Raw genomic sequence first — 13,944 nt, forward strand, 5'->3', positions numbered from 1 at the left:
GGTATCTTCCAGTTTCACCATAAAGCTGCTTGCTTAAGATGCATTCAGGGGGACATTCACAAATCTTTTCATTGCAAATGTATGAATGACTTCAATTTGTTTACATTCTTCTTCCATGCCCCACACTTCAGCTGCATACGTTAAAATGGGTTCAATTTGTGATTCGAATAGCTTCCAAAACATGAGAGAGAGAGAGAGAGAGAGAGATGGGACTTTACCGAATGAGTCACCAGGAAGTGAAGACGGAACGATGTCCAAATGTGTGTGTACGTGCCCGCGCGCACATGTGTGTGTATGTGTGTGTGTTTGTTTGTCCGGTGTTCACAGCACAAGAAGCATGAAATTTGGCACTAGGTGAACAAAAGTAATTTTTTCGTTCAGATTAACTCTATTCCTCCGTCTGAACGCGCGTGCGCGCGGCGTATATGTGTGTGGGTGTGAGAGAGAGAGAGAGAGCGTTGACAGCATGATAAGCATATAAAGTGTCACTGTGACGGATGAATAAAGTTCACTGGTCTAGCACACAGAGAGAGAGAGAGGAGAGAGTGCAAGCACTGCTGCTCTCTCTCTCTGTGTATGTGTGTGCGTGCGTGTATGTGTGTGTGTGTGTGTGGATTGAAGGACGAGAACTGAGCATTGAAATGACTGAGTGAAGTGAACAAAATTCAGTTTGTGTCGATGCAACTCTGGGGAGGGGAGTGGGGGGGAGGGGGTTGCTTTGGTTGGGGGTTAGTGTGGACATGTCTTGCTATGTGTTGGGGGGCAGGGGGAGGGGGAACATGAGAAATGGAGAGGGGGTAGATGTTGTAGTTGCATGAGCGCGCACGCGCGTGTTGATATTTGTGAGTATGTGTGTGTCACGGTTTGTGTTTCAAGTGTGTGTGTGTGGCGCCAGTAGTGTGTGTGTACTAGTATGTGTGTGTCCCGGAGTTCGTGTGTGTGTGTGTTTGAATGTGTGTGTGCATGCGCGCGCGTGTGTCAGCCGGTGTCATGTTGGCGTGTGTGTGTAATAGTGTGTGCTTGTGCTTGCTTGTGTGTTCTTTCTTTCTTTAGTTTAACGTCTTTTCACAATAATGCGATATTTATTAGCATGTGTGTGTGCATGCGCGCGTGTGTGTACTGTATATGTCAGCCGTTGTCATGTTGGCGTGTGTGTGTGTGTGTCACTGTGTGCGTGTCAGTGCTCAGTGCTTGTGTGCACACGGTTGTGTGCGGCGAGCGTCACTGAGTGCACGCTCGCACGTGCGTGTGTGTGTGTGCAGTGTGAGTATCTAGTGCGTGTGTGTGCGGCACGTCACATGTACTGCAGTGTGTGAAGTGACGCTGCTCTCGCTTGTCATTGGGAGTGCATGTTACTTTCTGACTGATTCAAACTGATGCATGCATCCAGTCAAGTTTATGCCGGGGCGTAAGCGGCAGAGACACGATCACTACAACTCAGGTTGGCCATGAGTGTAGTGTAACTTGGGGGAAAAGAACGTGCATGTTTACCTAAGTGTTTTACAGCACGGTGCTGAACGTCGACAGACCTCAGTATCGCGTGATACCGTGACCTGGGGAAGGGGGGGAGTGATCAGAGGAGTGGGGGGCGTGGGGTGGGGTGGGGGCCGGGGGGTTTGCCAGTACACTGACACCGTGTGAACGATTCCTTTTCAGTTTTATTTTATTTTATTTTTTTTTTTTTCTAACTAGGCCGAACTTGTTTTTTCCCCATGGCGCTCCAGGTTCGAATTCACAGCCTCTGTGAAGTGTCAGGTCAGTAGACCGGCGCTCCGGCCAAACCGTCTGAAACGAAGAATAGGCCAACACGCAGGAATGACTGACGCCAAGTTGGGTAATATGGTGTTTTTTTTAATGTCCTTTCTCAACGACCCATTGCTCTTTGAGGCCACCGTCTACGTCAGTCAGCATTCCTTTAAAAGACCAAGGACACGCTTTTCTCGTCTACCCACCACACCTGTGTTACCAAGAAGGGTTGGCCTGTTGTGTGTGTGTTTGTGTGTGTGACCGGGAAAAGACGGGGAGTCCCCTCCTTTTCAAGGCTACAGTGTTGTTGTCTGGCTGCCGTTTTAGGTGTCACTTATATAATATTACTGATGTGCCTGTGCATGGGTTTAGCTTCGTCACTGTGTGTTGTTGGTGTACAGTTGTCTCCCTTGTCTCCCCCCCCCCCCCCCCCCCCCGCGCATGTGTGTGCGTGCCAGTGCGTGCATGCACGCGCGTACGTGTGTGTGAGGGAGGGAGCGAGAGAGAATTGCTTCACAAATGAAGACACGAACATGTGAACCATAATTCAGGACCTTGAGCACACACATATACATGCACACAACCATCCAGGCACATGTGTGCATGCGTACACACATGCACATGCACACACACACACACATATTCCGGTCCAGTATCAAAGTGAAAAGATGTCGAAGACAGAACACTCACACACACAGTCCAACAGACAAGAAAAAACCACTGAACCATTTCCGAAAGAAAAGCACAGTGACATCACAGAGAACAACACAACACACAGAGCCTCTGACTGAAGTTTTATTTGGACCTGTACAATGATAGAAATATCACAGTTCTCAGTTTTCACTAAATCATTTCCGTGCCACAATTAAACAGCCAGAGGTATTCACAAAATCAGTTTGTTGACACTTAATTTTTTTCACATTGAGTGCAATGATAAATAAAGCTCCACTTTAGGAGCGAAAACAGATACTTACACTTCACTCATGAAGAAATTATACAAACGGATTGAGAATAAGAAAGAATTATGGGATTCAGTCTGAAGTGATTGACAGATCAAAGTAACATATGTATCCTTTCTCCCACACAGTGGATTGTTGTTTTTTGTTTAAATGTGGGCCTGCATCATATCAATATAGATTCTTTAAATCCATGCACTGCACTGGATTACTTTTTGTCTCACCAGATTTTTGTGTGAAGTTTGAGTTGCTCTCTCCATGGGGAGAACATTGCTGCAGTTGCTGTGGGTTATTCCACTTACGCTTGGTGCAAGCTGCACATGGGACCTTGGTTTATCATCTTATCTGAATGGCTAGCATCCAGACCCCTACACCACACTAGACCACCACTCGAGATCAAGTGGAGGGAGGAGAAAAAATTCCTGGTCCGTGTATGTGTTTTGAACCTGTGGACACTTGCTTCATTGTCAAGTGCATAACCACTATGCCACTCACCCCTCATGCAGATTCTGAATTTTGATAATAAATAGTTTAATTCAAAGATCTGCACCTTCAGTTTGATGGTCTGTATTCTTTTCCATCGGTGAGAACTGAGCTGGTGAAATAATCCAGTTTTCACAAGGTCAGCTTGCCTGTCTCCTTTCCTCCTTCACGTTACTTTCTGGTATTAGTTCTACAGGTCCACCTTCACCGACAGGTGGCCTGGCTATCCACAGCTAACACAGCCTTTCCTGATGCCAGCAAACTCATACACAGATCCTTCAGATTGAGAGAAAGACGGTTAATTTTCACTCCGACACACATATCCTTCAGATTGAGAGAAAGACAGTCAACTTTCACATCTTCATCAATCAAGACAAAAAAAGAGTGTGAGAACAAACAGTTAGTTCAGCAGTGGTATGCAGAGGGCACAAGTGACACAAGCAAATGAAACAACACACTCACAGACATGCACACACACACACACACGCACACACACACATGTATAGACTGATGGACATAAGCATTCACATGTGTCTGCCCAAACAGCCTTATGACATCCCTCGAGAAACGTACAGAAGAAAATCAACACATTTCTGTTTCAAAAGCGAACAGCTGCCATCATGGACACCTTGGTTTCAATGATGTCCTTCAACCATTTTTCTCTGAATCGGGACTGCCCAGGTCTGCAAAACAGTGAAACAAAACAAAAGGAATCACACCTAGTTAAGATACACAATGTGGAAGATTCTAGTTGACAGAGGAATGTGGTCAGTGCACTGCATCCTACCACAGTACCAGCTGACATGGTGTCTCTAGCAGATGTAGTTTGAGATGACACAACACAACATGCTGACCACTGATCTCTAACTGTGTAATAGCTGTGCCTGACACATCATTCTGAAATCAAACATGGCTTTTGTACAAACCACTCAACAAATCCTGCTTCATTACAACTTTTTTTTTTCTTTTTTTTTTTTAATTATTGCCACTGTGTCTTATGAAACTGATGTAAATGTTATTGTTGTTTGGTTTACATTTTCATTGGCTGATAATGGATTCTTTCAATGGAGTCAGTTCTTTTATGGATTGATTTATGGTATTTTCTCAAGGCCTTACCAGTGAGTCAGGTCCATGTCAGGGCCAGGAATGTGACACTGAAAACTGGCAAGTCCTCTGATATACATGAAGATCTCTCATGCAGTTTCTTGTTGGTCACAAAATGAAGTGCTTTTGCATCAATCATCAGGTGACATGCAAAACTATTTGAGTGACACCAGCTGAACCTGTCAAAGCAGGGCATCTGAGAGACTTCAAAATGCACCAGCTGTACAACAGTACTCGCTTAAAAGTCGCAGATCACTTGCGCCTCAACTGTGTCTGAGGGCTCGAAGGAAACATGTCAAGGGACTTAACTCCTTTGCTGGGGGGTTGGCAAATTATTATTCTCCACAGCATTCTGTTCAATACAGTAAGTTTCTTCAGAATAATGCTGACCCTGAAGAATGCCTAAGATCAAAATGTTTGCGTGTTAGCTAGTAAACGACACAGCACACCATGATCACGATTTCAGGTGATTTCTGGTGTTTGTATATTTTTCAACCATCATGATATCCCTGTGACCCAATGTAAATGGTGTGAGTTTTTGTGGGGTTTTTTGTTTGTTTGTTTGTTTGTTTTCAATGTGATGCTGATTAGATAAAATCTATGAACATGAGGCTAAGCCTTCATGACTCATGTCTGATTTTACTGATTATCTATCTATATATCAATCAATCAATCACTTTATCTATCTGTCTATACATAAATCAGCCAATCATTCTGTCTATCTATCTATATATTATTCCTTTTTTTTATTCAAATGTTTTTGCTCACCATCCAAGACAAATGTTTGTCGAAATGAAAGTTTTGTGCTGAAATGGAGCAGTTCTATCTTTAGCATGTCAAATGGCATTTCACTATTTTATCATTATAATATCATTCTATCAACTTTCAACCTTTCTTTGTTGTCATCAAGACTTTCCAACTTCAAGATATCATTACAGAAACTGCAAAAAACTTGTGCAACACTCGACGCAAAAACGGATTTTCAGCAGCAGTCTCCTACTTTATGATTTAAAAAATTTTGTTCTGCAATTAGATGTCTAAACTGCATGAGGAAAGAGATGAGCCAGGAATGTTTAAACACTTACTTGTGAACTAGTCTGTTGGTTTCAAACACGTAGAAAACATCCACGGGGTAATTCTGAAAAGACAAAAAGGCATATTATTGTTAGAATGTATGAAAACTTTGTATGTAAAATTTGGTTGGTCAGTAATGTGCCCACACGTGTGTGTGCTTGCACACACACACACACACACACACACACACACACACACACACACATATACCATATCTGTTTAGTGTCTGACAAACTCACACACACGTACACACATACACACACACACACAAACAAAAAAAACCCAAAAAAACATAGGTGGTCAAGTGGATAAAACATCCAACTGGGGTGTCAGGATACAATATTTGAGTCAAGCAAGGATCTTTGTCCCCAACTCCACCAGAACCTTCAGTATCAATCTGGGTGCCAGCCTTTTCAATGAGACAACACACCATGGCCCTGAGTGCAGCAGGCACTTTGTGCAAGCACATGGATAGGATCCAAACTAGTCTGAACATGGGTGTACACCACACAGCTGCATGGCAGGACTTCTGGTAACACATAAACATGCACTCCTGAAATACGCTTTCACTATGGGAAGGACACACTGCAAGGTTATCAAGTGGGTCCATCACTCAATGGGGCATTGTAAAAATGTCCAAAATGAACACATAAAAAAGAATGAAAATCCTATATGGGAGCTTCAGTCTGAAGCCAGATCATCCACTGCAAAGAACAGTTGTTTCCCTTGGCCATGGAACCTGGATGACTATGACTGGAAGAATAGCTATAAGCCTTTGTATGTGTGTAGTTATACAGTTTTCATTACAAGGTGCAGTATGTTTGACCCTCTAAAGGCAGTCTGAGACATGACAATGATAATGGTAAAATTTGAGTCCCTTGGTCCCCAAAATGTTTTGGGTTTTTTTCAACTTATCAGAAGCCCTGCATGGACAAAGTTTCTCCAAACATCCACACACTGTGTGGAAATGCGGTATTTTGAAAACCTTTCTGTGGAAAGCATTGGTCTAAGCAGACCCACCACATAGTTTTGGGTTATTAAGGAAATGCTTTGATTTAAAAAGCATGGTTCAATGCAATATCAGCAATGTCCTAAATGTAAGTTTAGAAATGTAATACACTGATACAGTGAAAAACGCAGCAAAATAATCCTATAAAAACAAAAAAATCCACTCAAACTGTAAAACAAACAGATTTGTAAGCAGAATAAAAGAAGAAAAAATGGGTGGTGCTGCACTGTACACAGTGACACGCTCTGGGTAGAAAAGCTCTAATTTCAGAAAAGAAATATGTTGTGACAAATAATACTTAAAGAACACATACAATAAGTAGAATTACTGATCATATACTGTCATCATACCTTGGTTATGCCTGCCCTGTATCAGAGATTTACAGCTTACAGTTGGGCCAACAGTAGAGTGAGGACTATATAAATTATAATCAATGGTTTCTTCACTGCAATAGGAATTCATTTGCAGCTGAGTCTTGTTAAAGATTATGGCTCGCAAACTGGGAGGCAAGATTGCACTGGGTCTTACTCTTAGTGCTGCAACCCTGGGGGCTAGTTTGCATTTGGGAACCATTCCATTGCTGATTGTCCTACAGCACTCTTGGCTGAGAGAGTGGGGATGTAACTTAGGCAAGACTTCTTCTTTCACCTTAACTCTCTGAAGAGTCACTGGGTCACCACAAAGACAAACTGTTCACCCAGGACTGGACTGCAAGAGGCAATCTTTGCCGTGCTTATTTGCTTAAAGTTAAGAATGTTCCTAAGTATCTGGGATTTACCATGGAGTAAGGAACAGTCTTAACTCTAAGCAAACTTAGCGCTGCTAAGTTCACTTTTGCAGCCCAACCCAGATTCCACCTAGTCTGTTGGTTCTTCGAGATTTCTTCGAGAATTGTTTTAGCAAGGCCATACCAGTGTAGTTTTCTTTTCTTAACTGATGTCAGAAGATCTTCAATAGGTCCAATGTCCTGCTTTAAGGATTGGAGCACTTGTTCACTGGTGATGTAAAAAATGTACCTGATGCTCAGTATCTTGTGATAACACCTCATTTCTATGGCTTGATTTGTCTTTCCAAATCACTGCATGCAGGAGTCTGATCTTGTGTTTCACAGAGATGTTGCTGTCCTTCCATATAGGTTTCAGTCTGGACAGTGCTGATGTTGTCTTTGCTATCCTTGAGAGGATAATATCTGGTTTGAATCCTTCATTGCTAGGATCCTAGATATATGAACTGTTGAACAGTTCCTAGTTTCTGTCCCTGGGAGGTTATATCAGCAGTGATGGTAGTGTTGTGACTGGCCATCACATTGGTCTTTTCAGCACTGATTTCCATGCTATATTCATTGATATTTCATCCAGTTTCTCAACAAGCTGAGCAAGTTCTTGCTCACTACCTGCCTGGCTATTGATGTCATCTGCAAAACAAAGGTTCATGATGGTTCTTTGTTTGATGCTGACTGTGCCCAGTGTGCTGACATGATCTTCAAGTGTGTCATTCATGATGCATTCCAGGAATACACTGAACAGGGTAGGAGATATTTGTATTTGTATTTCTTTTTAACACAACAGATTTCTCTGTGTGAAATTCGGGCTGCTCTCCCCAGGGAGAGCGTATCACTGCACTACAGTGCCACCCATTTTTTGGTATATTTCCCTGCACGCAGTTTTATTTATTTTTCCTATCGAAGTGGATTTTCTACAGAATTTTACCAGGAACAACCCTTTTGTTGCCATGGGTTCTTTTAATTGCGCTAAATGCATTCTGCACATGGGACCTTGGTTTATCGTCTCATCCGAATGACTAGCGTCCAGACCACCACTCAGGGTCTAGTGGAGGGGGAGAAAATATTGGCAGCTGAGCCGTGCTCAGATTCTCTCGCTTCCTAGGTGGACACGTTACCTCTAGGCCATCACTCCACACACAAACACATACACCGTATCTAGAAGGCAGCCCTGACAGACTCCACATGAAATATGGATCCACTCTCCAGTAGCAGCCTGTGTGAATAACGCACTGGTTGCTTTGGAGTATAGTTACTGGATGGTGTTGATAAACTTTTGCCCAATGTTAACTGTTTCCATTGTGGCCCAAAGTGCTTTCTGCAAGATTGTCGAATGCCTTCTTGAAGTCTATGAAGATGTAGAATGCCCTCTGGTGTTGGAGCTGTTTTTCACAAAGGGTATGCAGGTTAAAATTATGCCTTTGCAGAATCCAGCCTGTTCTTCAGCAATGACAGTGTCTGCTTGTGGCTGTAATCCATTCAAAATGATTTTGAGAATTACTTTGCTAGAATGGTTGATCAAACTGATAGTCCTGAAGTTCTGGCAGAACTGGAGATTTCCTTTCTAGGGGAGGGTGATGATAAGATTGGGTCTGTAGTGTGGGCCATTCACCTGTGTGCCAGATTGTGCTGCAGATGGGAGTTAGGATGTCAAACACTCCCTCTCCACCATGTTTCAAGAGTTCTGCAGGGATGCTGTTGATGCCTGCAGCCTTGCCACATTTTATACAACTTCACTGCTGTTGCAAGTTCTGCCAACCCACAGTATTGGGAAGACATCCTCCTATGATGAATCTTGCACTGTCAGTACCCTTGGTAACCCAGGAATCGAAGGGTACTGAGCAAGACAATCTCCACAATAATCAAATTCAAGCCTAGACAGTCAAGACAGCGGTTGCCTCCTCTGCTGTTCTGATGGTCATAGTCAGATAATACTGACTGTCACACACACATACCTTGGGTTTAATGGTAGAGATAACAAAGGTGAAGTAGACGGAGGCGGTGGCCCTGGGAACAGGTTTGCGCCGTGTGGGGATGCTCCAGCGCACCCTGAAGCGGTAGCGCTTGTCGTAGGGGTGAGTGTCCTCCCCGAGGAAGTCCACACAGTACAGCCAACTGTTGTCATACTCCCAGGTCTGCAAAACAACCATCCCTTGATCTCAAACTGAGTTTAAATGGTGACTGTTTAGATAAAGTACTGTTGTTGTTTTTGTTGTTGTTGCTGCTGCCACTGTTGGCTTGGCATACATGTGTATATCTATGTATCTGTACATGTGTTTGTGTGTGTGTGCATGCAAGTACATATCATGAAAGAGAGTGCCACCTCACAGGGGGAGAGAACGAGGAAAAATATATGTATAAAAAGAACTTTTTCTTTCTTTGATGAGAATTAGGATTTACTGCCAGTACAGTAGTCATGACTCTAAGTATTCTTTGGATGATTAGTTGTTCAAATCAAAGAGACCAAAGCAGCTTTTATCTATTGACTTCATACAGGTTCTTTGGTTCACATTTAAACAAACAGAATTCTATACAAACCTTGATGTACTCATTTATCTTTTCTTCTGCTCTCTCCACGGAGAATTCCTCTATAGTCATCCAGCCAATGTCTTGGATATCATAATCCTCATCCCGTGATATAAATGTGTTTTCTTTGGACACAAGGTCTGCCTTCAGCGACTCGCAGGTTTTCTCTCTCTCCGACATCCGTGTCTCCAGACGACGAAAAGCTGAGGCGATAACATCATCAACCATATCCTTAGCGTTGGAGATAACATTGTCGACCAGTTCTTTTGCCTGTTCGGCTTGTGTGTCTGATGGCTCAGTCATGATGTCTGCAGTTAAGTTGAGGGAACCCCACTTTTGTGGTACTAGGAATTATGAAGACCTGCACAGTTAATGCAAAGATTCAATAATAATGACAATGTATGTATAGAGTGTGAAGGCGGTGTGACAGGATTGGTTAGACATTGTACTACTGATCCAGTGTTCAATAGCGATAAGAGTTTGAGGCCCCATTTTGGTTTTGTGCTTTGTCCTTGGGAAAGACAGTTTACTACATTTTCCCTCACATCACCCAGGTGTGAATGGGTACCTGACCAGTTGTGGAATGTTAACATGGTGGAAGGAGAGAATTTGGTCCCACCTTCTTATGCCAAGCCTTAGGCACAGTGGATATGGCTTCACTGCCCCAAAGGATGTCAAAGGCTTTAGGACCTGTAACCTTTAAACCTGTAGTGAGGTCAACAACAAAAACAACCACCCCACAACTGAACTTCCAGCAGTCAATCTGTCTGTTAGTCTGTCAACTGGCTATCAGGTGTGTACATTTTTACACTGAACTTTTGTGAAGCACTGTTCACAAGGTTTGTTAGCAGTAAGCAGCTCTAGAATTAAATTTTTTTTCCTGACAATGAAAAAAAGGACAGTCTGTCTAATGGATCTCTCAACCATAACTAATAAACATATGCTGCATATTTCTGTACGAAGCTGTAGAGCAGCCAACCACCCAGTCAATATATTATAACATTCAAATGACATGACATTCCATTGAGACTCAGTTATCAACCAACAGGTCAACAAGCCTTACGCTACATTGCCACTCCCATGTGAAATGTATTGTGCAAAAAGAGGAGAATGAAAAATAATTCAAACACATCCTTTGATCTGCACATCACAAAAAAAGGAAGAAAAAACAAACAAACAACATCTTAATTGTCATCCTTGTGGCAAAATTTTTAATCTCATATTTTCTAGACAGAATGTATGTCTGACGTTGATACAGATGTGGTACGTGTGGTGCAGTGTATTGTATTGTATTGCATTGTACTGCGCTTGTCTTATGATGAGTATATATATATATATATATATATATATATATTGCGTTACTTTTCGTCCCAACAGATTATTCTACGTGGAAATCGGACTGCTCTCCATGTGGAGAAACAACAATAAACTAACAAATTATAAACCCCATCGGCCTTTGCCAGTCATCATCACCCCCATCATCATCATACATCTTCATCACTGTTCCCGACAATCAAAAGAACAAAAAAGATGGTAATTTTCCACTGTGTATTTTCATTGTCTTTTCATTAAATTGATTGAGTTTGTATTCATATATTGTTACACTTTAAAAATTTCGTCTTCTTTAAAATCACACATGTATTAAAAAAAAAAAGAAAAAGAAAAGAACTAACCTTTCAAGCAGAAAGAGATTCTCAGACACGTACAACAATAATAAGAGGGATTTCAGAGTCACATCGCCATCTTGTGTTGTCAGTCGTTGCTACGAGTTTTTTGTCCAATGAAAATGGGTGTAAGCAGAACAGGAAGTGATCAGCCTGATCTTCTTTTGCCTTTGCTTCTACAAAGTATTTTATTGGCCGAAAATAAAATACGAAAATTTGTCACATCATGGCGGGGGAACCTGGATGCGAAGAACGACAGAACCACCAAACTGATTTGAAGTTCGACCTTGACAGGCTTAGAGAACAGGTTTTTAGGAATATTGACAAAGTAAGGGGTGTGTATATGCATTGTTACACGGTATGAGTTAGATGAATATTTTGTTATGTTACATTGTTTTAAAACTAAAAATCGGCCATTTGCACTTCAAGTATAAACAGTTTACAACTGTTGGATTTTAACTTCGTTTTATTGAGGGACGACTGGCTTGTGGTGCAACTAGTTATCACTTTGGCCTAGTAAGCTCGCCCATCACGCATGCAAGTCATGACTTGTGTATGCTTTGTTTAGGGTGTATAATTGAGAATTTTATTGTGCAGAAAAGTAACGTTTCACTCTCAATTTCACAGTAAATCACAAAATGGGATAGTTGACGGATAACGTCAACGCTACTGCCAGTAAAATCGGCAATATTAACAATTTTGCCCGTCCACTCTTCTGTGTTAAGTCGGAATTACAATGTACCCAAATAGGTATACCCGTATAGGACAAACGTGTGCACCATTTCTGGTTCGTCATTCTTATATTCTACTTAACATTTTTGCCCGTCTACAATACAAAACATACGTGAAAAAACTACGAAACGGGCAAAAATGTTCAATTAGATATATAGAAAATTGTCTACTATAGTAGACGATTTTAAACGAAACTTGGCCCGATTATAAAGGTGTCTAAAAAGGGATGCTTTTTGGGGCATTCCATGCACCTAGCAAGGGGGACACGCAAAGTGAAGGAGAAAATCGGACTGACGGGTCTTTTCGAATTTACACGTCTGTTGTACAAAACATACATGAAAACGATTGAGAAGGGAGTGTGAATGTATACGCAAGTTTGAGTTGTGTCAGTACTTGCAATGAAACTTGTCTTGAGTCCAAACGTGTCTTAAAATGGATGTCTTTGTGGGGCATTCCATGCATCTATCAAGGGGCTTGAAACAGAAACGGGAATTTGCAAAGCGAAAGAGAAATTCGAAAAGAATACGGGAACGTTGTTGGTGTCCGATCTGCGATACGGGACGTATAAAGCAGTTCGATTGAAAGCGGTCAGTGTGCGCAATTGCCGGTTATTAGAAGTGAAGACGGAATGAACTGTACCATGCTTCGCGAGAGAATGAAATCCAGAGTAGAGGACGAGACAGTGGGTTCCGATCCTAACATGAACAACTGTACTTACGGAGAGAATGTCGATTGGTGGATATATATCATTTTTATGTCTCCTCAGAAACACTCCACGGCAGGCACTGGTCAGTTTGATAACAGGTGCGTGACTGGAGCCACTGTTTATGATGGAATGAACTGAAGTTTTAAAGTAACACTGGTGTGGCAGTAGATGCGTTACTGGGACCACCGTATGACGGAATGAACTGGAATGTTAAGGGGACATTGGCTTGGCAACATGTTACCCAACGGGTGCTCCGGTCAGAGAAGCAACTCCACAGCAGGGTCCCCGTCCTGTGTCATCACAGTGCCCTTGTTCCACAGTGCAGTCTCCAGTCGGGGAATCAGGCGGTGGCCTCGTCATGCGTGTTTGGGAAGCTGCCCTCATGGTGTGACAGTGCCAGTAATGATCTTCTGCGTTGTGCAGTATGTGTATGTACTTAGTCACACACACACACACACACACACACACACTGACACACACGCACGGGCAGAGTGACACACATAATGACACACATACACGTTATTATGATGTTTAGAAGCGAAAACATCTCACCCGTAGACAAAACGGCACCCACTTGAGATTCACACGTGGAAGGCGGAGAGAAGGGGTCCATATATAAAGTTTCCATTGTGCCGTTCATTCCGTCTGAAAATAGTGAAAGATGTCAAACCAGATTTCTTCGCCAGTCCTTGTTTTAGTCTGTCGTGATCTGTCATTCGTGAAATGGGTGACCTGAAATATGCAGTATAGACTCGCTCACTGGTGGGGTGTCCACACGAGCCGGGCGTGACGGCCCAGCAGTGAACTTGGGTGGTGATGATGCCAGCCTTTCAGCTGCTCTGTGTGTTTCCTGCAACAACATACTTCAGTGTTCGTGACATGCATTACTTGGCAGTGTTGTAGGCTTACTGAGATAAAACGAAATGAATCGATATTGAAACAAACATCTTGTGGAAATCAGTTTCACGCTTGTAAACAGAATGGAGTGCAATGTTAGTACTTGTGTGTTCTCTTTCATTTCTTATCTGTTCAAAGTGTGTGATTCTAGATGAATATAATAGAGATTCTTTCCGTCGTTTATTACATGCCCCATAGTGTCCCAACACCATCACTTACCATACCACCCTCCCCCCGCACCCCCCACCCCCACCCCCCACCGCCCT

At 42.5% G+C, this 13,944-nt stretch overlaps 2 protein-coding genes across 3 annotated transcripts in view; one reads left to right on the forward strand and one right to left on the reverse strand.

The window, feature by feature from the left end:
* Positions 1-13,944, forward strand: part of LOC143289225 (cell division cycle protein 16 homolog) — a 65,598-nt gene that overhangs the window by 14,390 nt on the left and 37,264 nt on the right. Inside the window, exon 1 of one of the 2 annotated variants that reach the window (XM_076598186.1) lies at positions 11,537-11,671. The exons of the other annotated variant lie outside the window; for it this stretch is intronic. Within the exon in view, the coding sequence (XP_076454301.1) occupies positions 11,570-11,671 (102 nt within the window). The 5' untranslated portion in view covers positions 11,537-11,569. Of the gene's footprint in view, positions 1-11,536; positions 11,672-13,944 lie in introns of those variants that run through there. 2 annotated transcript variants of the gene reach the window in all.
* Positions 2,526-11,467, reverse strand: LOC143289227 (A-kinase anchor protein 14-like). The gene is made up of 5 exons (XM_076598197.1): positions 11,353-11,467; positions 9,692-10,040; positions 9,109-9,288; positions 5,375-5,427; positions 2,526-3,868 (listed from the first exon to the last, which is right to left on the reverse strand). The coding sequence occupies exons 2-5, from the start codon at positions 9,980-9,982 to the stop codon at positions 3,784-3,786; spliced, it is 609 nt and encodes a 202-aa protein (XP_076454312.1). The 5' UTR covers positions 9,983-10,040; positions 11,353-11,467; the 3' UTR covers positions 2,526-3,783.

This window comes from Babylonia areolata, chromosome 13 (genome assembly GCF_041734735.1).
Source record: "Babylonia areolata isolate BAREFJ2019XMU chromosome 13, ASM4173473v1, whole genome shotgun sequence".
NCBI classification, from domain to species: Eukaryota; Metazoa; Mollusca; class Gastropoda; order Neogastropoda; family Buccinidae; genus Babylonia; species Babylonia areolata.